This window comes from Myxine glutinosa, chromosome 2, assembly GCF_964187855.1.
Source record: "Myxine glutinosa chromosome 2, kmMyxGlut1.1, whole genome shotgun sequence".
Classification (NCBI taxonomy): domain Eukaryota; kingdom Metazoa; phylum Chordata; class Myxini; order Myxiniformes; family Myxinidae; genus Myxine; species Myxine glutinosa.
This window is the reverse complement of record NC_136262.1, coordinates 36,426,471-36,450,372: the sequence shown is the minus strand read 5'-3', so window position 1 is coordinate 36,450,372 and position 23,902 is coordinate 36,426,471. Positions and strand designations below refer to the sequence as shown.

General features: G+C 44.9%; 1 protein-coding gene across 1 annotated transcript in view; it reads right to left on the bottom strand.

Moving 5' to 3' along the window:
• PRIM2 (DNA primase subunit 2) overlaps positions 1–23,462 on the bottom strand; it is a 35,540-nt gene extending 12,078 nt beyond the window's left edge. The window contains exons 1-5 of the mRNA XM_078773181.1: positions 23,108–23,462; positions 22,227–22,330; positions 19,077–19,165; positions 18,801–18,921; positions 3,033–3,125 (exon numbers count right to left, since the gene is read on the bottom strand). Of these exons, the coding sequence (XP_078629307.1) occupies positions 3,033–3,125; positions 18,801–18,921; positions 19,077–19,165; positions 22,227–22,330; positions 23,108–23,249 (549 nt within the window). The 5' untranslated portion in view covers positions 23,250–23,462. The remainder of the gene's footprint in view (positions 1–3,032; positions 3,126–18,800; positions 18,922–19,076; positions 19,166–22,226; positions 22,331–23,107) is intronic.
• Positions 23,463–23,902: the final 440 nt, after the last annotated feature.

The following is a 23,902-nucleotide window of genomic DNA, read 5'->3' as shown; positions in this document are numbered from 1 at the left end:
GCAGTGGGCCAGAGAGCACCGTCAATGGCAGCCAGGACACTGGAATCACGTGATCTTCAGTGACGAGTCTAGATTTCTGGTCTATCGTCAAGATGGCCACGTCCGAGTGCGCAGACAAGTGCATGAAGCCCACAACGAAGAATGTATAGTGCCAAGAGTCCAAGCTGGAGGTGGTGGGGTGACCGTTTGGGCTGCTTTTCATGCAGGGGGCAAAACTGACCTGGTTGTTCTGAATGGAAACCTGAACCAGTTCAAGTACAGGGTCATTCTGGAAGAAACATTGCTTCCATTTGCTCGTGCAGCCTTTTGAGGAAACTTTGTCTTCCAAGATGACAATGCACGGCCAGATCGTGCTCGCATGATCCAACACTTTCTTGCTGACCGTGGTGTAGAGCATATGGAGTGGCCTGCCATGTCCCCGGATATGAATCCGACAGAGAACTTGTGGGCAGAATTAACGTGTCGAATCAATAACTTGGACCAGCAGGCTACCTCTGTGCGTGAATTGCAGCAGACTATTGTCACTGCATGGCAAGCGATTCCTATCCAAACCTTGGCAAATCTCGTGAACAGCATGCCTCGACGTGTATGTGCTCTCCTGAATGCTCGTGGGGGTTACACGAAGTACTGAACTGTAATTTTACTGTCCGTAATCCCAGTCGTGATTTAACTTTTGTTTTTGTTTAAAAAAAATTTGGCTAATGTGCAAAATAAAGAGATACTTCTGGAAAACGCACAGAAGTTTAACACAGTACTGTTCGTGAATTGAGTTCGATATCAGTTTACATCACTTTCAAGGATCAATTTATTTGCTTCGAAATGTCAAATGTGGTTTTTGTTTCTTTTAAAGGTCACATTAACAAAATCTCGAATAATTTCAACATAATTCCAATGAACTTTTGGTTCTAAGTCATCTTGAAAAGTAAGTTCACCCCCACAAAAAAAATATTCCATATTAAATGCCAAGTCTTAAGGTATAACTTCCAAAAGTAAATCCTTTTTATCTATCATTTATTTGCGTACTAGTGGTACAGACAAGAAGCTGATATTTTAGGTCCCCCATCTTTGGGGTGGTATGAGGAATACATCTGTGCAATTTGAAAGCTAAATCTTAAAAGGTTTAAAAAAAAATATCGCATACTCAAGCCAAGTTAGATGCCATGGCAACATAATCCAACTGTAATCTAATCATATTAAGATAATGTGATGAGGAATATGTATCTGCAATATGAAAGCTAAATGTTCAACCTTTTTTTAGCCACGTCGCAAGACGCTGGTCATAGAGTGCCCTCTGCTGTTGTTCTTGTTCTTCTTGTTCTTCTTGCAGAGAAGACAAAACCTCAAAGCTCCACCCATTCTGGGAACCATAGCTCCACCCATTGTGGGAGAGGCTTCATATAAACAATTATCCACCATTTTATTAACTCGCATAGCTTTGAGGCCTGTTTTGTAGGCCCGTGGTGTCTTCCTCTCTCACACAGTTTTATTTCAAATCAAATTCGATATATCATTTCATTTTTCACAGTCGCTAACATAGTTTTAGACTCGGTTGAAAAAAAACGGGAAGAAATTCCGATGAAAGTTGCCCTTTATAGAACGAAATGAATTCTCAAAGGACTGTAACTTCAAGTCCATCGAGATTTTTTTTTTTTTTAATCGCGGTATGGTCAGTCATACACCGCCTGAAATAACAGATGGGAAAATGCCGAGATATATTAAAAATTCGTCCATTTGATGACAATCGTCACGATGAAATATTTAATTTATACGTCGTCACAATAATGTGGAGAGAGGAGCATAGCTTCGTTCACGTGTCGCCACATACGGGAAATTGCCGAGATATATATTTTTTAAATCGCGGCATGGTCAGTCATACACCGCCTGAAATAACAGACGGGAAAATGCCGAGATATATTAAAAATTCGTCCATTTGATGACAATCGTCACGATGAAATATTTAATTTATACGTCGTCACAATAATGTGGAGAGAGGAGCATAGCTTCGTTCACGTGTCGCCACACACGGGAAATTGCCGAGATATATTTTTTTTAAATCGCGGCATGGTCAGTCATACACCACCTGAAATAACAGACGGGAAAATGCCGAGATATATTTTCACTTTGCTCAAAAATAACATCAAGTAATCGAATCAATAGGAATGTCCTGTGCCTATAACATCGACGTTATAGGCACAGCTGAATCTAGGCATTGTGTAACATCGACGCGGCTTTTGTTTTAATTAAAACTTTTTGTACTTGTTGATACATCGCATACACAAAGTACATGGACAGATGATCGGTCAGTCAGTCAGAGCTCATTATAATTCTCCCCATCTCTGACCTTGTTGGAGGGGTGGAAGACAATGATGTAATAACAGGGCTCCAAATTCAGCATTCAAAGGACAGAGTTAAATCTGGCTTGAGGCATATTGGGTAATGGAAGACATTAAACGTGACTTTTTCAATTATTTACATCGGCATGGGGACAAGCCTCATATCTGGCAGATCGACGGCCTCCCGTCCAGCCTCGAATCATCTCCACTCATTTGTTCCTCTTTTTCCCCACCTGTGGAGCAAGCTTCCACATTCTCTTCGATCACATTCTTCCCTCTGGGTCTTCAAGACAGCTGTTCACCATGATCTCAGATCGTCCCCAATCCAAAACCATGATCTTTTCGACCTTTGCCAACCCCCTGCCCCCACACAACCCCAATCCATCCTTCCAATTTTTCCAGTTTTCCTTCTTGAGAGTTTCCTTCTGTAACCATCTTGTCCATCCCATGCATCTTCGCCTGCCCCCAATGTTCAAGTCTCCCTCCATCTTGTCCTTGAACTTCATTGTTGGTGTATTATTCCACACTACTTCAGCAGGAGGAATTTTAAATGCGCTGCTTGTACCTCCCAATCAGAACTCTCCCTGACACGCTTTATTTGTTTGGACGGCGTGAGCAGAACTGCGGTTACGTCCAAAGTACAGCTTTGCAGTATAGAAAGGGAATCAATCGGTGAAGCCTTAAATCGACGTCACCAACCTTGTAAAAATCTTGGGTGTCAAACAATTCTTTCATTCCAAACGTCGAATTGATCAGCTGTGTCTTCAACTCAACTTTTTCATTTGGAGGAATCTGCATTACAAAAAATAAGATTACACGTGTATACATCGTTAAAAGTTTGTATACAAGGGCAGGGTTCACATCTCATAAATAGAATTGGGAAAGAAAAAATAGCTTTACAGCAGGTGTTGTGTCAAACTTAAGAATAATTTTCACAAATAAAGCAGACCAACAACAAGAAAAAGAGCTCGCCAGGATGTATTTTCAGTGGTTTTTAAGGCTTTTGTGTTAAATCAAATATGGCGGCCGAACCACGTGACCGATGACATCATCATTCTTTTTTTTCCTAAACTAATTTATTCCTAGATTATGCTCAAGAAATTTCATCTTGATCGAATGAAGTTTTGTACTTGTCGAGTTATGACATCATAATGGAGGCACCTATGACATCATCATTAACGTATTTTATTCCCCATGGAGAGTTCTTTACAATGAGCCATGTGTCAATGTTTTCTTTTTAGCACTTTCGGAGATATGGAGGTGCAAAGTTTTTCGGTTTTTCCAAGATGGCGGCTGAACCACGTGACCTATGACGTCATAATTATTTAAAAATATATACAGGTGGAGTTGCACCTATGGTGAAAATTTCCTGTCAATCGGACCAACGGTTGCAGAGAAAATCATATTTATTCTGTGCGGACAAACAGACAGACAGACAGAGACAACAAACGGACTCAAATGCAATACCCTCTCCTCCGGCGAGGGTAATAATGACAACAAACAAGTGAATCCACTTGGATTCCGCCCAGGTTGGCACATGGAAATTATGATGTAGCATAATTATCATCTCGGGTCAAGATTTGAAATTATGCCATGGTTTTTGTAAAATTGCTACTAGTATTCACATTATGTACTTTTCTTTTGATTTAAACATCCATAAATACAAAACAAATAGTTTTGTAATCTTAAAAATTTATTAAATGTACAAAAAATGGCATTTGTACAAAAAATGACATTTGTAAGAATATAAATGACATATTACAAAATCATATTTTCTGCTCTGGGTCTGGCAAATTTTCATTGACATTTGCCCAGTTTCAACTTTTATTGACCCAGAGGGTCATTTGGGTCCTCTGGGTCATTTGGGTCCTCTGGGTCATTTGGGTCCTCTGGGTCATTTGGGTCATTTGGGTCCTCTGGGTCATTTGGGTCCTCTGGGTCATTTGGGTCCTCTGGGTCATTTGGGTCCTCTGGGTCATTTGGGTCCTCTGGGTCATTTGGGTCCTCTGGGTCATTTGGGTCCTCTGGGTCATTTGGGTCCTCTGGGTCATTTGGGTCCTCTGGGTCATTTGGGTCCTCTGGGTCATTTGGGTCCTCTGGGTCATTTGGGTCCTCTGGGTCATTTGGGTCCTCTGGGTCATTTGGGTCCTCTGGGTCATTTGGGTCATTTGGGGCCTCTGGGTCATTTGGGTCCTCTGGGTCATTTGGGTCCTCTGGGTCATTTGGGTCCTATATTCCTATCCTATAACATATATATCCTATAACCTATCCTATATATATCCTATATCATATAACATATATCCTATATATCCTATAACATAACATATAACAAATATATCCGATATTATGTACTAGCGAGCGGCCGCGTACCAACCAAAGGGGTAGCCCATGGTTAGCCTAAATATAGATTTGATGACGTCATGTTTACACATCTGAGCGACAGAAACTGTCTACACATCTGAGCGACAGAAACGTCTACACTGTTGGAGCTTCACTTTTGGAGAGACAGAAATTCTGGGTCATTTGGGTCCTCTGGGTCATTTGGGTCATTTGGGTCCTCTGGGTCATTTGGGTCCTCTGGGTCATTTGGGTCCTCTGGGGCATTTGGGTCCTCTGGGGCATTTGGGTCCTCTGGGTCATTTGGGTCCTCTGGGTCATTTGGGTCCTCTGGGTCATTTGGGTCCTCTGGGTCATTTGGGTCCTCTGGGTCATTTGGGTCCTCTGGGTCATTTGGGTCATTTGGGTCCTCTGGGTCATTTGGGTCATTTGGGTCCTCTGGGTCATTTGGGTCATTTGGGTCCTCTGGGTCATTTGGGTCCTCTGGGTCATTTGGGTCCTCTGGGTCATTTGGGTCCTCTGGGTCATTTGGGTCCTCTGGGTCATTTGGGTCCTCTGGGTCATTTGGGTCCTCTGGGTCATTTGGGTCCTCTGGGTCATTTGGGTCCTCTGGGTCATTTGGGTCCTCTGGGTCATTTGGGTCCTCTGGGTCATTTGGGTCCTCTGGGTCATTTGGGTCCTCTGGGTCATTTGGGTCCTCTGGGTCATTTGGGTCCTCTGGGTCATTTGGGTCATTTGGGTCCTCTGGGTCATTTGGGTCCTCTGGGTCATTTGGGTCCTCTGGGTCATTTGGGTCCTCTGGGTCATTTGGGTCCTCTGGGTCATTTGGGTCCTCTGGGTCATTTGGGTCCTCTGGGTCATTTGGGTCCTATATTCCTATCCTATAACATATATATCCTATAACCTATCCTATATATATCCTATATCATATAACATATATCCTATATATCCTATAACATAACATATAACAAATATATCCTATATTATGTACTAGCGAGCGGCCGCGTACCAGCCAAAGGGGTAGCCCATGGTTAGCCTAAATATAGATTTGATGACGTCATGTTTACACATCTGAGCGACAGAAACTGTCTACACATCTGAGCGACAGAAACGTCTACACTGTTGGAGCTTCACTTTTGGAGAGACAGAAATTCTGGGTCATTTGGGTCCTCTGGGTCATTTGGGTCATTTGGGTCCTCTGGGTCATTTGGGTCCTCTGGGTCATTTGGGTCCTCTGGGTCATTTGGGTCCTCTGGGTCATTTGGGTCCTCTGGGTCATTTGGGTCCTCTGGGTCATTTGGGTCCTCTGGGTCATTTGGGTCCTCTGGGTCATTTGGGTCCTCTGGGTCATTTGGGTCCTCTGGGTCATTTGGGTCCTCTGGGTCATTTGGGTCCTCTGGGTCATTTGGGTCCTCTGGGTCATTTGGGTCCTATATTCCTATCCTATAACATATATATCCTATAACCTATCCTATATATATCCTATATCATATAACATATATCCTATATATCCTATAACATAACATATAACAAATATACACAAAGAATTAAGTTAAGCACCCCTACACAACGAATTAAGGTAAGCACCCCCTAATATATATTCTTTGTGTATATGTATACATTGGCATATATTATAAGGTATGTGAGATCAAATAATGATTGGTATGACATTAGCAATTATCCATTGATGAAATTGAGTGATCAAAGTGAAAAAAAGTGATTGGTTGAGTCAGTGATCCGATCACATGGGTCCTACACACGTTATTGACGCAAAGATCGCTAGAGGTCTTCTCAGAACAATGACTGTACGTTAGAAAACATAAACGTCATCCACACTGTCCGTGATGGACCTATAGCTCCATACTTAAATTGAGGTGAAAATATGCCTAAAATTCCCAAAAAATTTCACCTTAAATTATTCAGAATAAAATATTGAAAACGGCATGATTGTTATGTTTTTATGTGACCATAATATCACTTCTCCAGAAAATATAGCAATATCATGGGTATATTACACTGTTTTGACGACAACAAACTTGTAATGTGCGAGGTTGTAAAAAAACGGGGGGGGTGCTTAACTTGATTCTTTGTGTATATATCCTATATTATGTACTAGCGAGCGGCCGCGTACCAGCCAAAGGGGTAGCCCATGGTTAGCCTAAATATAGATTTGATGACGTCATGTTTACACATCTGAGCGACAGAAACTGTCTACACATCTGAGCGACAGAAACGTCTACACTGTTGGAGCTTCACTTTTGGAGAGACAGAAATTCTGGGTCATTTGGGTCCTCTGGGTCATTTGGGTCATTTGGGTCCTCTGGGTCATTTGGGTCCTCTGGGTCATTTGGGTCCTCTGGGTCATTTGGGTCCTCTGGGTCATTTGGGTCATCTGGGTCATTTGGGTCCTCTGGGTCATTTGGGTCCTCTGGGTCATTTGGGTCCTCTGGGTCATTTGGGTCCTCTGGGTCATTTGGGTCCTCTGGGTCATTTGGGTCCTCTGGGTCATTTGGGTCCTCTGGGTCATTTGGGTCCTCTGGGTCATTTGGGTCCTCTGGGTCCTCTGGGTCATTTGGGTCCTCTGGGTCCTCTGGGTCATTTGGGTCCTCTGGGTCATTTGGGTCATTTGGGTCCTCTGGGTCATTTGGGTCCTCTGGGTCATTTGGGTCATCTGGGTCATTTGGGTCCTCTGGGTCATTTGGGTCCTCTGGGTCCTCTGGGTCATTTGGGTCCTCTGGGTCATTTGGGTCCTCTGGGTCATTTGGGTCCTCTGGGTCATTTGGGTCCTCTGGGTCATTTGGGTCCTCTGGGTCATTTGGGTAATTTGGGTCCTCTGGGTCATTTGGGTCCTCTGGGTCATTTGGGTCCTCTGGGTCATTTGGGTCCTATATTCCTATCCTATAACATATATATCCTATAACCTATCCTATATATATCCTATATCATATAACATATATCCTATATATCCTATAACATAACATATAACAAATATATCCTATATTATGTACTAGCGAGCGGCCGCGTACCAGCCAAAGGGGTAGCCCATGGTTAGCCTAAATATAGATTTGATAACGTCATGTTTACACATCTGAGCGACAGAAACTGTCTACACATCTGAGCGACAGAAACGTCTACACTGTTGGAGCTTCACTTTTGGAGAGACAGAAATTCTGGGTCATTTGGGTCCTCTGGGTCATTTGGGTCCTCTGGGTCATTTGGGTCATTTGGGTCCTCTGGGTCATTTGGGTCCTCTGGGTCATTTGGGTCCTCTGGGTCCTCTGGGTCATTTGGGTCATTTGGGTCCTCTGGGTCATTTGGGTCCTCTGGGTCATTTGGGTCATTTGGGTCCTCTGGGTCATTTGGGTCCTCTGGGTCATTTGGGTCATTTGGGTCCTCTGGGTCATTTGGGTCCTCTGGGTCATTTGGGTCCTCTGGGTCATTTGGGTCCTCTGGGTCATTTGGGTCCTCTGGGTCATTTGGGTCCTCTGGGTCATTTGGGTCCTCTGGGTCATTTGGGTCCTCTGGGTCATTTGGGTCCTCTGGGTCATTTGGGTCCTATATTCCTATCCTATAACATATATATCCTATAACCTATCCTATATATATCCTATATCATATAACATATATCCTATATATCCTATAACATAACATATAACAAATATATCCTATATTATGTACTAGCGAGCGGCCGCGTACCAGCCAAAGGGGTAGCCCATGGTTAGCCTAAATATAGATTTGATGACGTCATGTTTACACATCTGAGCGACAGAAACTGTCTACACATCTGAGCGACAGAAACGTCTACACTGTTGGAGCTTCACTTTTGGAGAGACAGAAATTCTGGGTCATTTGGGTCCTCTGGGTCATTTGGGTCATTTGGGTCCTCTGGGTCATTTGGGTCCTCTGGGTCATTTGGGTCCTCTGGGTCATTTGGGTCCTCTGGGTCATTTGGGTCCTCTGGGTCATTTGGGTCCTCTGGGTCATTTGGGTCCTCTGGGTCATTTGGGTCCTCTGGGTCATTTGGGTCCTCTGGGTCATTTGGGTCCTCTGGGTCATTTGGGTCCTCTGGGTCATTTGGGTCCTCTGGGTCATTTGGGTCCTCTGGGTCATTTGGGTCCTCTGGGTCATTTGGGTCCTCTGGGTCATTTGGGTCCTCTGGGTCATTTGGGTCCTATATTCCTATCCTATAACATATATATCCTATAACCTATCCTATATATATCCTATATCATATAACATATATCCTATATATCCTATAACATAACATATAACAAATATACACAAAGAATTAAGTTAAGCACCCCTACACAACGAATTAAGGTAAGCACCCCCTAATATATATTCTTTGTGTATATGTATACATTGGCATATATTATAAGGTATGTGAGATCAAATAATGATTGGTATGACATTAGCAATTATCCATTGATGAAATTGAGTGATCAAAGTGAAAAAAAGTGATTGGTTGAGTCAGTGATCCGATCACATGGGTCCTACACACGTTATTGACGCAAAGATCGCTAGAGGTCTTCTCAGAACAATGACTGTACGTTAGAAAACATAAACGTCATCCACACTGTCCGTGATGGACCTATAGCTCCATACTTAAATTGAGGTGAAAATATGCCTAAAATTCCCAAAAAATTTCACCTTAAATTATTCAGAATAAAATATTGAAAACGGCATGATTGTTATGTTTTTATGTGACCATAATATCACTTCTCCAGAAAATATAGCAATATCATGGGTATATTACACTGTTTTGACGACAACAAACTTGTAATGTGCGAGGTTGTAAAAAAACGGGGGGGGTGCTTAACTTGATTCTTTGTGTATATATCCTATATTATGTACTAGCGAGCGGCCGCGTACCAGCCAAAGGGGTAGCCCATGGTTAGCCTAAATATAGATTTGATGACGTCATGTTTACACATCTGAGCGACAGAAACTGTCTACACATCTGAGCGACAGAAACGTCTACACTGTTGGAGCTTCACTTTTGGAGAGACAGAAATTCTGGGTCATTTGGGTCCTCTGGGTCATTTGGGTCATTTGGGTCCTCTGGGTCATTTGGGTCCTCTGGGTCATTTGGGTCCTCTGGGTCATTTGGGTCCTCTGGGTCATTTGGGTCCTCTGGGTCATTTGGGTCCTCTGGGTCATTTGGGTCATTTGGGTCCTCTGGGTCATTTGGGTCCTCTGGGTCATTTGGGTCCTCTGGGTCATTTGGGTCCTCTGGGTCATTTGGGTCCTCTGGGTCATTTGGGTCCTCTGGGTCATTTGGGTCCTCTGGGTCATTTGGGTCCTCTGGGTCATTTGGGTCATTTAGGTCCTCTGGGTCATTTGGGTCCTCTGGGTCATTTGGGTCCTCTGGGTCATTTGGGTCATTTGGGTCCTCTGGGTCATTTGGGTCATCTGGGTCATTTGGGTCCTCTGGGTCATTTGGGTCCTCTGGGTCCTCTGGGTCCTCTGGGTCATTTGGGTCCTCTGGGTCATTTGGGTCCTCTGGGTCATTTGGGTCCTCTGGGTCATTTGGGTCATTTGGGTAATTTGGGTCCTCTGGGTCATTTGGGTCCTCTGGGTCATTTGGGTCCTCTGGGTCATTTGGGTCCTATATTCCTATCCTATAACATATATATCCTATAACCTATCCTATATATATCCTATATCATATAACATATATCCTATATATCCTATAACATAACATATAACAAATATATCCTATATTATGTACTAGCGAGCGGCCGCGTACCAGCCAAAGGGGTAGCCCATGGTTAGCCTAAATATAGATTTGATAACGTCATGTTTACACATCTGAGCGACAGAAACTGTCTACACATCTGAGCGACAGAAACGTCTACACTGTTGGAGCTTCACTTTTGGAGAGACAGAAATTCTGGGTCATTTGGGTCCTCTGGGTCATTTGGGTCCTCTGGGTCATTTGGGTCCTCTGGGTCATTTGGGTCCTCTGGGTCATTTGGGTCCTCTGGGTCATTTGGGTCATTTGGGTCCTCTGGGTCATTTGGGTCCTCTGGGTCATTTGGGTCCTCTGGGTCATTTGGGTCCTCTGGGTCATTTGGGTCCTCTGGGTCATTTGGGTCCTCTGGGTCATTTGGGTCCTCTGGGTCATTTGGGTCCTCTGGGTCATTTGGGTCCTCTGGGTCATTTGGGTCCTCTGGGTCATTTGGGTCCTCTGGGTCATTTGGGTCCTCTGGGTCATTTGGGTCCTCTGGGTCATTTGGGTCCTCTGGGTCATTTGGGTCCTATATTCCTATCCTATAACATATATATCCTATAACCTATCCTATATATATCCTATATCATATAACATATATCCTATATATCCTATAACATAACATATAACAAATATATCCTATATTATGTACTAGCGAGCGGCCGCGTACCAGCCAAAGGGGTAGCCCATGGTTAGCCTAAATATAGATTTGATGACGTCATGTTTACACATCTGAGCGACAGAAACTGTCTACACATCTGAGCGACAGAAACGTCTACACTGTTGGAGCTTCACTTTTGGAGAGACAGAAATTCTGGGTCATTTGGGTCCTCTGGGTCATTTGGGTCATTTGGGTCCTCTGGGTCATTTGGGTCCTCTGGGTCATTTGGGTCCTCTGGGTCATTTGGGTCCTCTGGGTCATTTGGGTCCTTTGGGTCCTCTGGGTCATTTGGGTCCTCTGGGTCATTTGGGTCCTCTGGGTCATTTGGGTCCTCTGGGTCATTTGGGTCCTCTGGGTCATTTGGGTCCTCTGGGTCATTTGGGTCATTTGGGTCCTCTGGGTCATTTGGGTCCTCTGGGTCATTTGGGTCCTCTGGGTCATTTGGGTCCTCTGGGTCATTTGGGTCCTCTGGGTCATTTGGGTCCTCTGGGTCATTTGGGTCCTCTGGGTCATTTGGGTCCTCTGGGTCATTTGGGTCCTCTGGGTCATTTGGGTCCTCTGGGTCATTTGGGTCCTCTGGGTCATTTGGGTCCTCTGGGTCATTTGGGTCCTCTGGGTCATTTGGGTCCTCTGGGTCCTCTGGGTCCTCTGGGTCCTCTGGGTCCTCTGGGTCATTTGGGTCCTCTGGGTCATTTGGGTCCTCTGGGTCATTTGGGTCCTCTGGGTCATTTGGGTCCTCTGGGTCATTTGGGTCCTCTGGGTCATTTGGGTCCTCTGGGTCATTTGGGTCCTCTGGGTCATTTGGGTCCTATATTCCTATCCTATAACATATATATCCTATAACCTATCCTATATATATCCTATATCATATAACATATATCCTATATATCCTATAACATAACATATAACAAATATATCCTATATTATGTACTAGCGAGCGGCCGCGTACCAGCCAAAGGGGTAGCCCATGGTTAGCCTAAATATAGATTTGATGACGTCATGTTTACACATCTGAGCGACAGAAACTGTCTACACATCTGAGCGACAGAAACGTCTACACTGTTGGAGCTTCACTTTTGGAGAGACAGAAATTCTGGGTCATTTGGGTCCTCTGGGTCATTTGGGTCATTTGGGTCCTCTGGGTCATTTGGGTCCTCTGGGTCATTTGGGTCCTCTGGGTCATTTGGGTCCTCTGGGTCATTTGGGTCCTCTGGGTCCTCTGGGTCATTTGGGTCATTTGGGTCATTTGGGTCCTCTGGGTCATTTGGGTCCTCTGGGTCATTTGGGTCCTCTGGGTCATTTGGGTCCTCTGGGTCATTTGGGTCCTCTGGGTCATTTGGGTCCTCTGGGTCATTTGGGTCCTCTGGGTCATTTGGGTCCTCTGGGTCATTTGGGTCCTCTGGGTCATTTGGGTCCTCTGGGTCATTTGGGTCCTCTGGGTCATTTGGGTCCTCTGGGTCATTTGGGTCCTCTGGGTCATTTGGGTCCTATATTCCTATCCTATAACATATATATCCTATAACCTATCCTATATATATCCTATATCATATAACATATATCCTATATATCCTATAACATAACATATAACAAATATACACAAAGAATTAAGTTAAGCACCCCTACACAACGAATTAAGGTAAGCACCCCCTAATATATATTCTTTGTGTATATGTATACATTGGCATATATTATAAGGTATGTGAGATCAAATAATGATTGGTATGACATTAGCAATTATCCATTGATGAAATTGAGTGATCAAAGTGAAAAAAAGTGATTGGTTGAGTCAGTGATCCGATCACATGGGTCCTACACACGTTATTGACGCAAAGATCGCTAGAGGTCTTCTCAGAACAATGACTGTACGTTAGAAAACATAAACGTCATCCACACTGTCCGTGATGGACCTATAGCTCCATACTTAAATTGAGGTGAAAATATGCCTAAAATTCCCAAAAAATTTCACCTTAAATTATTCAGAATAAAATATTGAAAACGGCATGATTGTTATGTTTTTATGTGACCATAATATCACTTCTCCAGAAAATATAGCAATATCATGGGTATATTACACTGTTTTGACGACAACAAACTTGTAATGTGCGAGGTTGTAAAAAAACGGGGGGGGGGGGTGCTTAACTTGATTCTTTGTGTATATATCCTATATTATGTACTAGCGAGCGGCCGCGTACCAGCCAAAGGGGTAGCCCATGGTTAGCCTAAATATAGATTTGATGACGTCATGTTTACACATCTGAGCGACAGAAACTGTCTACACATCTGAGCGACAGAAACGTCTACACTGTTGGAGCTTCACTTTTGGAGAGACAGAAATTCTGGGTCATTTGGGTCCTCTGGGTCATTTGGGTCATTTGGGTCCTCTGGGTCATTTGGGTCCTCTGGGTCATTTGGGTCCTCTGGGTCATTTGGGTCCTCTGGGTCATTTGGGTCCTCTGGGTCATTTGGGTCCTCTGGGTCATTTGGGTCATTTGGGTCCTCTGGGTCATTTGGGTCCTCTGGGTCATTTGGGTCCTCTGGGTCATTTGGGTCCTCTGGGTCATTTGGGTCCTCTGGGTCATTTGGGTCCTCTGGGTCATTTGGGTCATTTAGGTCCTCTGGGTCATTTGGGTCCTCTGGGTCATTTGGGTCCTCTGGGTCATTTGGGTCCTCTGGGTCATTTGGGTCATTTGGGTCCTCTGGGTCATCTGGGTCATTTGGGTCCTCTGGGTCATTTGGGTCCTCTGGGTCCTCTGGGTCCTCTGGGTCATTTGGGTCCTCTGGGTCATTTGGGTCCTCTGGGTCATTTGGGTCCTCTGGGTCATTTGGGTCATTTGGGTAATTTGGGTCCTCTGGGTCATTTGGGTCCTCTGGGTCATTTGGGTCCTCTGGGTCATTTGGGTCCTATATTCCTATCCTATAACATATATATCCTATAACCTATCCTATATATATCCTATATCATATAACATATATCCTATATATCCTATAACATAACATATAACAAATATATCCTATATTATGTACTAGCGAGCGGCCGCGTACCAGCCAAAGGGGTAGCCCATGGTTAGCCTAAATATAGATTTGATAACGTCATGTTTACACATCTGAGCGACAGAAACTGTCTACACATCTGAGCGACAGAAACGTCTACACTGTTGGAGCTTCACTTTTGGAGAGACAGAAATTCTGGGTCATTTGGGTCCTCTGGGTCATTTGGGTCCTCTGGGTCATTTGGGTCCTCTGGGTCATTTGGGTCCTCTGGGTCATTTGGGTCCTCTGGGTCATTTGGGTCATTTGGGTCCTCTGGGTCATTTGGGTCCTCTGGGTCATTTGGGTCCTCTGGGTCATTTGGGTCCTCTGGGTCATTTGGGTCCTCTGGGTCATTTGGGTCCTCTGGGTCATTTGGGTCCTCTGGGTCATTTGGGTCCTCTGGGTCATTTGGGTCCTCTGGGTCATTTGGGTCCTCTGGGTCATTTGGGTCCTCTGGGTCATTTGGGTCCTCTGGGTCATTTGGGTCCTCTGGGTCATTTGGGTCCTCTGGGTCATTTGGGTCCTATATTCCTATCCTATAACATATATATCCTATAACCTATCCTATATATATCCTATATCATATAACATATATCCTATATATCCTATAACATAACATATAACAAATATATCCTATATTATGTACTAGCGAGCGGCCGCGTACCAGCCAAAGGGGTAGCCCATGGTTAGCCTAAATATAGATTTGATGACGTCATGTTTACACATCTGAGCGACAGAAACTGTCTACACATCTGAGCGACAGAAACGTCTACACTGTTGGAGCTTCACTTTTGGAGAGACAGAAATTCTGGGTCATTTGGGTCCTCTGGGTCATTTGGGTCATTTGGGTCCTCTGGGTCATTTGGGTCCTCTGGGTCATTTGGGTCCTCTGGGTCATTTGGGTCCTCTGGGTCATTTGGGTCCTTTGGGTCCTCTGGGTCATTTGGGTCCTCTGGGTCATTTGGGTCCTCTGGGTCATTTGGGTCCTCTGGGTCATTTGGGTCCTCTGGGTCATTTGGGTCCTCTGGGTCATTTGGGTCCTCTGGGTCATTTGGGTCCTCTGGGTCATTTGGGTCCTCTGGGTCATTTGGGTCCTCTGGGTCATTTGGGTCCTCTGGGTCATTTGGGTCCTCTGGGTCATTTGGGTCCTCTGGGTCCTCTGGGTCCTCTGGGTCCTCTGGGTCCTCTGGGTCATTTGGGTCCTCTGGGTCATTTGGGTCCTCTGGGTCATTTGGGTCCTCTGGGTCATTTGGGTCCTCTGGGTCATTTGGGTCCTCTGGGTCATTTGGGTCCTCTGGGTCATTTGGGTCCTCTGGGTCATTTGGGTCCTCTGGGTCATTTGGGTCCTCTGGGTCATTTGGGTCCTCTGGGTCATTTGGGTCCTCTGGGTCATTTGGGTCCTCTGGGTCATTTGGGTCCTCTGGGTCATTTGGGTCCTCTGGGTCATTTGGGTCCTCTGGGTCATTTGGGTCCTCTGGGTCATTTGGGTCCTCTGGGTCATTTGGGTCCTCTGGGTCATTTGGGTCCTCTGGGTCATTTGGGTCCTCTGGGTCATTTGGGTCCTCTGGGTCATTTGGGTCCTCTGGGTCATTTGGGTCCTCTGGGTCATTTGGGTCCTCTGGGTCATTTGGGTCCTCTGGGTCATTTGGGTCCTCTGGGTCATTTGGGTCCTCTGGGTCATTTGGGTCCTCTGGGTCATTTGGGTCCTCTGGGTCATTTGGGTCCTCTGGGTCATTTGGGTCCTCTGGGTCATTTGGGTCCTCTGGGTCATTTGGGTCCTCTGGGTCATTTGGGTCATTTGGGTCCTCTGGGTCATTTGGGTCCTCTGGGTCATTTGGGTCCTCTGGGTCATTTGGGTCCTCTGGGTCATTTGGGTCCTCTGGGTCATTTGGGTCCTCTGGGTCATTTGGGTCCTCTGGGTCATTTGGGTCCTCTGGGTCATTTGGGTCCTCTGGGTCATTTGGGTCCTCTGGGTCATTTGGGTCCTCTGGGTCATTTGGGTCATTTGGGTCCTCTGGGTCATTTGGGTCCTCTGGGTCATTTGGGTCCTCTGGGTCCTATATTCCTATCCTATAACATATATACACAAAGAATTAAGTTAAGCACCCCCCCCCCGTTTTTTTACAACCTCGCACATTACAAGTTTGTTGTCGTCAAAACAGTGTAATATACCCATGATATTGCTATATTTTCTGGAGAAGTGATATTATGGTCACATAAAAACATAACAATCATGCCGTTTCCAATATTTTATTCTGAATAATTTAAGGTGAAATTTTTTGGGAATTTTAGGCATATTTTCACCTCAATTTAAGTATGGAGCTATAGGTCCATCACGGACAGTGTGGATGACGTTTATGTTTTCTAACGTACAGTCATTGTTCTGAGAAGACCTCTAGCGATCTTTGCGTCAATAACGTGTGTAGGACCCACGTGATCGGATCACTGACTCAACCCTACGTCTCATAGACCCTGTAAGCCGTCGTATGCGTTGCTGTGGCAGGTTGTTCCATTCCCGATGTAATGCACGTTCCAATTCATCCAGATTGGCTATTGGAGGGACCATCTTCGCAATTTGTCGTCCCAACATGTCCCAAACGTGCTCGAGGGGGTTCAGGTCAGGACTGTACGCAGGCCAGGGGATGGTTGTCACAGCACCTTGGACCTGATAACTGTGCGAGGTAACCTCAATGGAGAGCGATATGCCGAGGAAATCCTGAATACCACCGTAATCCCGCACTTCGATGACCACACCCTCGCCAGCAGACCCATCTTCATGGATGACAACGCCAGGCCTCACCGTGCGAGACGCGTCCGAGCCTTGCTGGAGCAAGGTGCTGTGACAACCATCCCCTGGCCTGCGTACAGTCCTGACCTGAACCCCCTCGAGCACGTTTGGGACATGTTGGGACGACAAATTGCGAAGATGGTCCCTCCAATAGCCAATCTGGATGAATTGGAACGTGCATTACATCGGGAATGGAACAACCTGCCACAGCAACGCATACGACGGCTTACAGGGTCTATGAGACGTAGGGTTGAGTCAGTGATCCGATCACGTGGGTCCTACACACGTTATTGACGCAAAGATCGCTAGAGGTCTTCTCAGAACAATGACTGTACGTTAGAAAACATAAACGTCATCCACACTGTCCGTGATGGACCTATAGCTCCATACTTAAATTGAGGTGAAAATATGCCTAAAATTCCCAAAAAATTTCACCTTAAATTATTCAGAATAAAATATTGAAAACGGCATGATTGTTATGTTTTTATGTGACCATAATATCACTTCTCCAGAAAATATAGCAATATCATGGGTATATTACACTGTTTTGACGACAACAAACTTGTAATGTGCGAGGTTGTTAAAAAACGGGGGGGGTGCTTAACTTAATTCTTTGTGTATATATCCTATAACCTATCCTATATATATCCTATATCATATAACATATATCCTATATATCCTATAACATAACATATAACAAATATATCCTATATTATGTACTAGCGAGCGGCCGCGTACCAGCCAAAGGGGTAGCCCATGGTTAGCCTAAATATAGATTTGATGACGTCATGTTTACACATCTGAGCGACAGAAACTGTCTACACATCTGAGCGACAGAAACGTCTACACTGTTGGAGCTTCACTTTTGGAGAGACAGAAATTCCCAGGCAAACGCTATAACGCACCAGGTTTACAACCTGTGCGTTAATAAAACTGGAACGGCACTCGGTAGAGGGCGAACCTGCGCCAGGCAGAACAGTTTACGTTTTGGATCACACCGATAGGCCGGATCTGAATCCAAACCTGAACCAAAATCGAATTACTTGTTCTTGTCACCTTAACAAATCATCCACCAATTTTTGTCATAATCAATCCATAACTTTTTGAGATATCATGCCACACATCTTCTTTGACCCCATCTCTCAATGGGAAAGAATCACTGAAAATTCTTATATCCGCATTTCACCAAAATCGAATCAATTCGTCCTTGTCACACATGCAACCTGTCCACCAAATTTCACCCATCTTAACAGCCTCCCGCTTGCCCCCCAGGAAGGGAGACACAATCACAGCTCACTCCCATAGAGGATTCTAATGGAGTTATATAAAATGGAAACAGGAGATAAAGTGGAATTAAAGGCAAGAAGGTTTAAACTCCAGGCAAGGGCAAATTAATTTTAAAATTGCATCAAATAAAGATATAACTGCAAAAAGTCAAGGCTCATGGAATAGCTAGAACATAGAATGGATCAGGACACAACGGAACAAAATAAAGAGAAGGGCAGGATTAAGCACACCAACAGCAGGATTAAGGGTAAAAAAAATAGAGGACAATATACAGACATATAGGGAAGAATGAGGGGTAGGAGAGCACAAGATGGATACAGGGCAAACTCTCAGGGAGGAAAAACAGGAAATCTGGAATGGGGTGGGCTTGGTGAGCTGTTGGAAGGTTAATGGGTGTAGAAAAGATCCTGGTTTTGGAAAGGGGAGAACCTGAGATGGTGGTGACCAACTCTCTTGAAGACCTGGAGTGAAGAATGAAATTGAAGAGAATGTGGAAGTCGATTCCACAGGTGGGATAAAAGACGAACAAAAGTTTATGATTACTGACAAATCAAAAAAAAATATTTTTATATACTCTCTCACAAGTCATATCTCAACACAAATAAACGTCTCCTTCCTCTTCCACTGACTCACCGATGTGTAATGGAGATCATTGAAATCCAGGAACTTTCTCACAGACTCCGATAGCTGCTGTGAGAACCGGTAACGGAACAGGTCTGCCTCCTGCTGCAAAAACCACCTCCTGAGGTTCTCTCTGTGAAGCAAGGGGTACAGAGTGGATCGAACACTACTCTAGATTATCATCTGTCAGGTTCCATTAGCAAAGAGTGCATGTTGAAACTCTGGAAAACACGACTTGATCAGGAACATATTGTGGCATCTAGTGAGGCTAGGAATAGCAGGTCATACGACTGGCAGTAGGCAAGACGAAGAATGAAGTGGGAGATGTGATCCTTCCGTCGGAGCTCCAAATCGTTGTCGCTCACATGCATCAAATCCTGCAAAAATAAAAAATAATAAAATCAACACATTCTATGGGATCTTGACCCGGGATACCGGCAGTTTGAGCCATGCGCTACCAAGCAGGCTAACCTACGTTCTATTTGTTCTGGTCAAGGTTTGCAGGAAGTTTGTAAGCTGAACTACAGTGAAGTCAATGGCGTGCCATCGCAAACCCCTGCACTTCCCACCTCAACCAAAGTTGAAAGATGGAAAATGTTCCACCAGGATTGACCAAATATCAAATTCAGTTTTTAAAAATTCCATTTTGACCCCTGCGAAACTAAGTCCCCACTCCCTTAGGCATGAACCCAGGGTCAAATAAAATAAAAATCGTTACATAGTCCATACGTCCCCCAATGTTGATTGCACATACAAAGGTTTCATTTTAAAATGTTTTAAAACTGCCCTAAATTGCATTTTTGGTACTCGACCTTTTGACCCTGCTTCAGGGGACAGGGCCAAAAATGATACTGCTCAAACCTTCTTGCCATGTGATGATCATAACTACAAAGTTTGGGCAATTTCCACCCAAAGGAGGGGGTTAATGGAAGACCCAGGAGGGGGTTAATGGAAGAACACGTCCATCCTGGAGGAGCTGTAAAGGGTTGGAGAGCTGAAATAGCAGATTTCAAGATACGAAAATTTTGTTGTTGTTGTATAGCCCCAGACAGTTCTCTCGAACAAACCCGCGGCACGGAGACAGCCGATCAATCTCCGAAGAGCGACCACTGTATCCCCTACATCCAGGATGGTGTACCCCCGCCTTCACAAAGTCAGGGCCATGACAGAGTAAGAGAGAGGGGGAGAAATTGGAAGAGAGGCGATAAAACACCGAGGGTGCTGGCCTGCCTACGATGTGAGACCTAAGTAGTTACACAAGTCCAAGTGAGGTTCCCAACGACTTACCGATGTGAACTTGCATTCTCAAGCTTAGTGGTGATCAAAACTAAAGCCAGAAATAGGCTGATCGATATTGAGACCGAGCTACAATGTTCACCGAGTAAGACAAGTCCCCGAATTGCATGTATGCAAAAAGGAAGTAAAAATGGCCCAGGTTCCAGACTTTTTGTTACTCCTTTAATCAAGGATGGCACTAATTGGCACAGCCCAGTTTTCCCCACCTGGGTTAAAAAAGAACCCCCACTCTAACAGTATTTTCCCATTAAAGTGGTTTTCTTCAAAATCCCCACTCCAGTCTTCTTATTTTTTCAACCCTTGAAGGGATAACAGGGGTAACAGGGGGCCATGGCCACCAAACAGCAGGATGGGTGGGCCATCTGGTAAATCCAGCTAAGAAACACTGGGTTATATTAAGCGTATTGTGCCGATCTTGTTTTTCCTTTTCTTTCCATTGCTTCATTTATTGTCAAGTTCGCCGTCCCTTTTATAATTTCCTGAATCTATCTCATTTTTAAAGCATTATTGCTGTGGTTTTTAAGCGGTGGATTTGCCCTGCGGTATAAAAAATTCCCATTAAAACTGAACATGTGGAGTTTTGGCATGCAGGCCCAATTAATCAATTTTTGGCCAAACCACGTCGCATCGCTGACCAGCGAAGCGTGCCTAGTATGCCTCCGCTGGGGTGTCCTGGAGGTTTATCTTTGAGGGTCTCGGAGTGCCCGTTAGCCGTTAGGGAGACAATATCCGTTACAAAATACTGCATGTATGTACTCGTATGTATGTATGCATGCTGGGCCGATTAGAATATTTTACTATGACCAAATGCCGATTTAAACAATAAAAAAAAAAATTGAAAATAAAATAAAACAAAATAAAATAAAATAAATCAGCTGACGCCTGCTGCTGGAATCAAATCAGCTGGAATAAATGCTGGAATAAATCAGCTGGAAGGTGTGAAAACATTTTGCTACCTCGGAGACATGCTGAATGGTGAAGATGGATCAGACACGGCAACGGTTGCTCGAGTGAGATGTGCATGGAAGAAGTTTCGGGAACTGAGTGGCGTGCTGATGAGGAGGGGAGTGTCGTTGAAGCTGAAGGGAAAGGTGTATGCTGCATGTGTGAGAAGTGTTATGATTTATAGGAGCGAGACATGGGTATTGAACGTAGAGCAGCAACGAAGGCTGGAAAGGGTGGAAATGCGAATGGTTCGGTGGATGTGCGGAGTATCGTTGAGAGAGAGGAAGACAAATGATGAATTGCGAAAGATGATGGGAATAGAGCCTGTGATTGATGCTGTGAAGAGGAACAGGTTGAGATGGTTTGGTCATGTGTTGAGGAAGGATGAAAGTGACTGGTTGAGAAGAGTGATGGAAATGAATGTAGAAGGAAGTAGAGGACGGGGAAGACCGAGAAAGACTTGGCTAAAGATTGTGGAAGAAGAAATGCGGGCAAGGGGGTTAACAAGGAGAGATGCAGAAAATAGGGCAAAATGGAGAAGATTGTCATGGGGACCGCAAGGCTAACCCTCACTCTAGCAGGGAACATGGCCTTAAAATGCCTGTTGTTGTTGTAGCTGACGCCGATTATGAAGTGGTAAATAATGATGTCACAGGGCATTGTGCACACATGAGACGAATACCGTGCTTTATCGGTGCAATGCCCACGATTGAAGGCTTGACGTTATTGAGTGGCTGTGAATTGATCCATTTTCAATCCCTTATCTAATCGATTGGTGTATCGAACAGCACAGCATCCTGTAATCTGTGAATGAATGATGAGCTAATGTGTGCTCATTCAATAACGAAACGTGTACATATATATATATATATATATATATATATATATATATATATATATATATATATATATATATACACACACACACATATACACACACACACACACACACATATACACACACACACACACACACACACACACACACACACACACACACACACACACACACACACACACACACACACACACACACACACACACACACACACACACACACACACACACACACACACACACACACACACACACACACTCCACTTGGGAGGAGCAGGGAGCAAGCAAGTATAAAGTTGGATATCATACAAAACATGTGAAACAAAGTATGAAAACAAGGCTTTTGACAGGTGGTCTGACCCGATATGGAAGGCTTGCTTTCTTGAGCTCATCCTCTATTTTCTTTTGGTACTTCTCAGACCACTTTGTGTGACATATCCCAACATTCTCCACGGCCTTGAGAACTGGAAAACAACATTTTGTGAAATGGGAAGAATGGAAAGGGAGAAAGACAGAAATGCAAGAATAACGTTCCAGGTAAGACAGAGCAACCCGTCACTGTTCCGAGGGAAAGAGGAGAGACCGTCACTGTCGCTGTTCCAAGGGAAAGGGAAGGGACCACCACTGTTTTGAGGGAAAGAGGAGGGACAGTGACTGTTGATGTTCCGAGGGAAAGAGAAGGGGCCGCCACTGTTTCGAGGGAAAGAGGAGGGACCGCCACTGTTTTGAGAGAAAGAGGAGCGACCGTCACATTTGATGTACCGAGGAAAGGAGGAGGGGCACAGGGACAGTGGCGGGTCCAAACCGTGGGCACAGGGACAGTGGCGGGTCCAGACCGTGGGCACAGGGACAGTGGCGGGTACAGACCGTGGGCACAGGGACAGTGGCGGGTCCAGACCGTGGGCACAGGGACAGTGGCGGGTCCAGACCGTGGGCACAGGGACAGTGGCGGGTCCAGACCGTGGGCACAGGGAAAGTGGTGGGTCCAGACCGTGGGCACAGGGACAGTGGCGGCTGGACCGTGGGCACAGGGACAGTGGCGGCTCCAGACCGCGGGCACAGGGACAGTGGCGGCTCCAGACCGCGGGCACAGGGACAGTGGCGGCTCCAGACCGCGGGCACAGGGACAGTGGCGGCTCCAGACCGTGGGCACAGGGACAGTGGCGGGTCCAACGGAGGGCAGAGGGAACGTTATGCATTTATTTGAGATATTAAACATAGAGACAGTTAAGGGTCCTTACGGCGAAGTCGTTCCACAGCGAACGTTTCGAACTCTTGCAGAGTGATTCGCTCGGTCGGGGAACGGAGATAGAGCTGCAGGACGTGCGGGTAGCTCGCTTCCTGCCTTTGCTTTTGTCTTGCCCGCCTCGTCCTGAACTCCATAATCCCGGTTTTTGGATATTGAAAACTGCGTCGCGGGTTAAGAAAATCTCATTCGCGCACACAATAATTATTTGAAAAACTCGAAAATACAATAAATTATTAACCGTAAGACACAAAATCAAGATCCAAAAACTGCATCACGTTAACCTATTTTCCCGCCAACTAACTGATATTTTTATACGTCAGTTCCTCTTAGTTTTTAATATAATCATTAATTATGAAGTATTTCGGTGAAAAAAAATGATAATAACGAGAGAATATACCTTGCATTCGAGTACGGCAAATGAAACTTTCAATTATAAGCAACAGTGTAATTCTAAAATCTGCTATTAACGACATTACCATGGCTATAAAAACCGCACGATGACTCTTATTGCATTTAATTTAACTAAAAGTCGTTTCGAAATAAAATGGATGTTTTGTTTTTCTTGTTGGAGGTAGGGGGAGTGGTGGGGTGACGTTAGTCACAAACAACGTGCAGCTTGAATAGTGCACGAAACAAATCTAAACGGTACGTATGATAGAGTGAATTATGATGGATTGTGACGAATGTTCAGGGAATTAAGTTATAAAATGTTTTTTAGAAGCGAGATCACTGACACCTGCTGATTAAAATGAGATGGGGTGTCCCTTTTGAAAATGTGGGCGTGGCT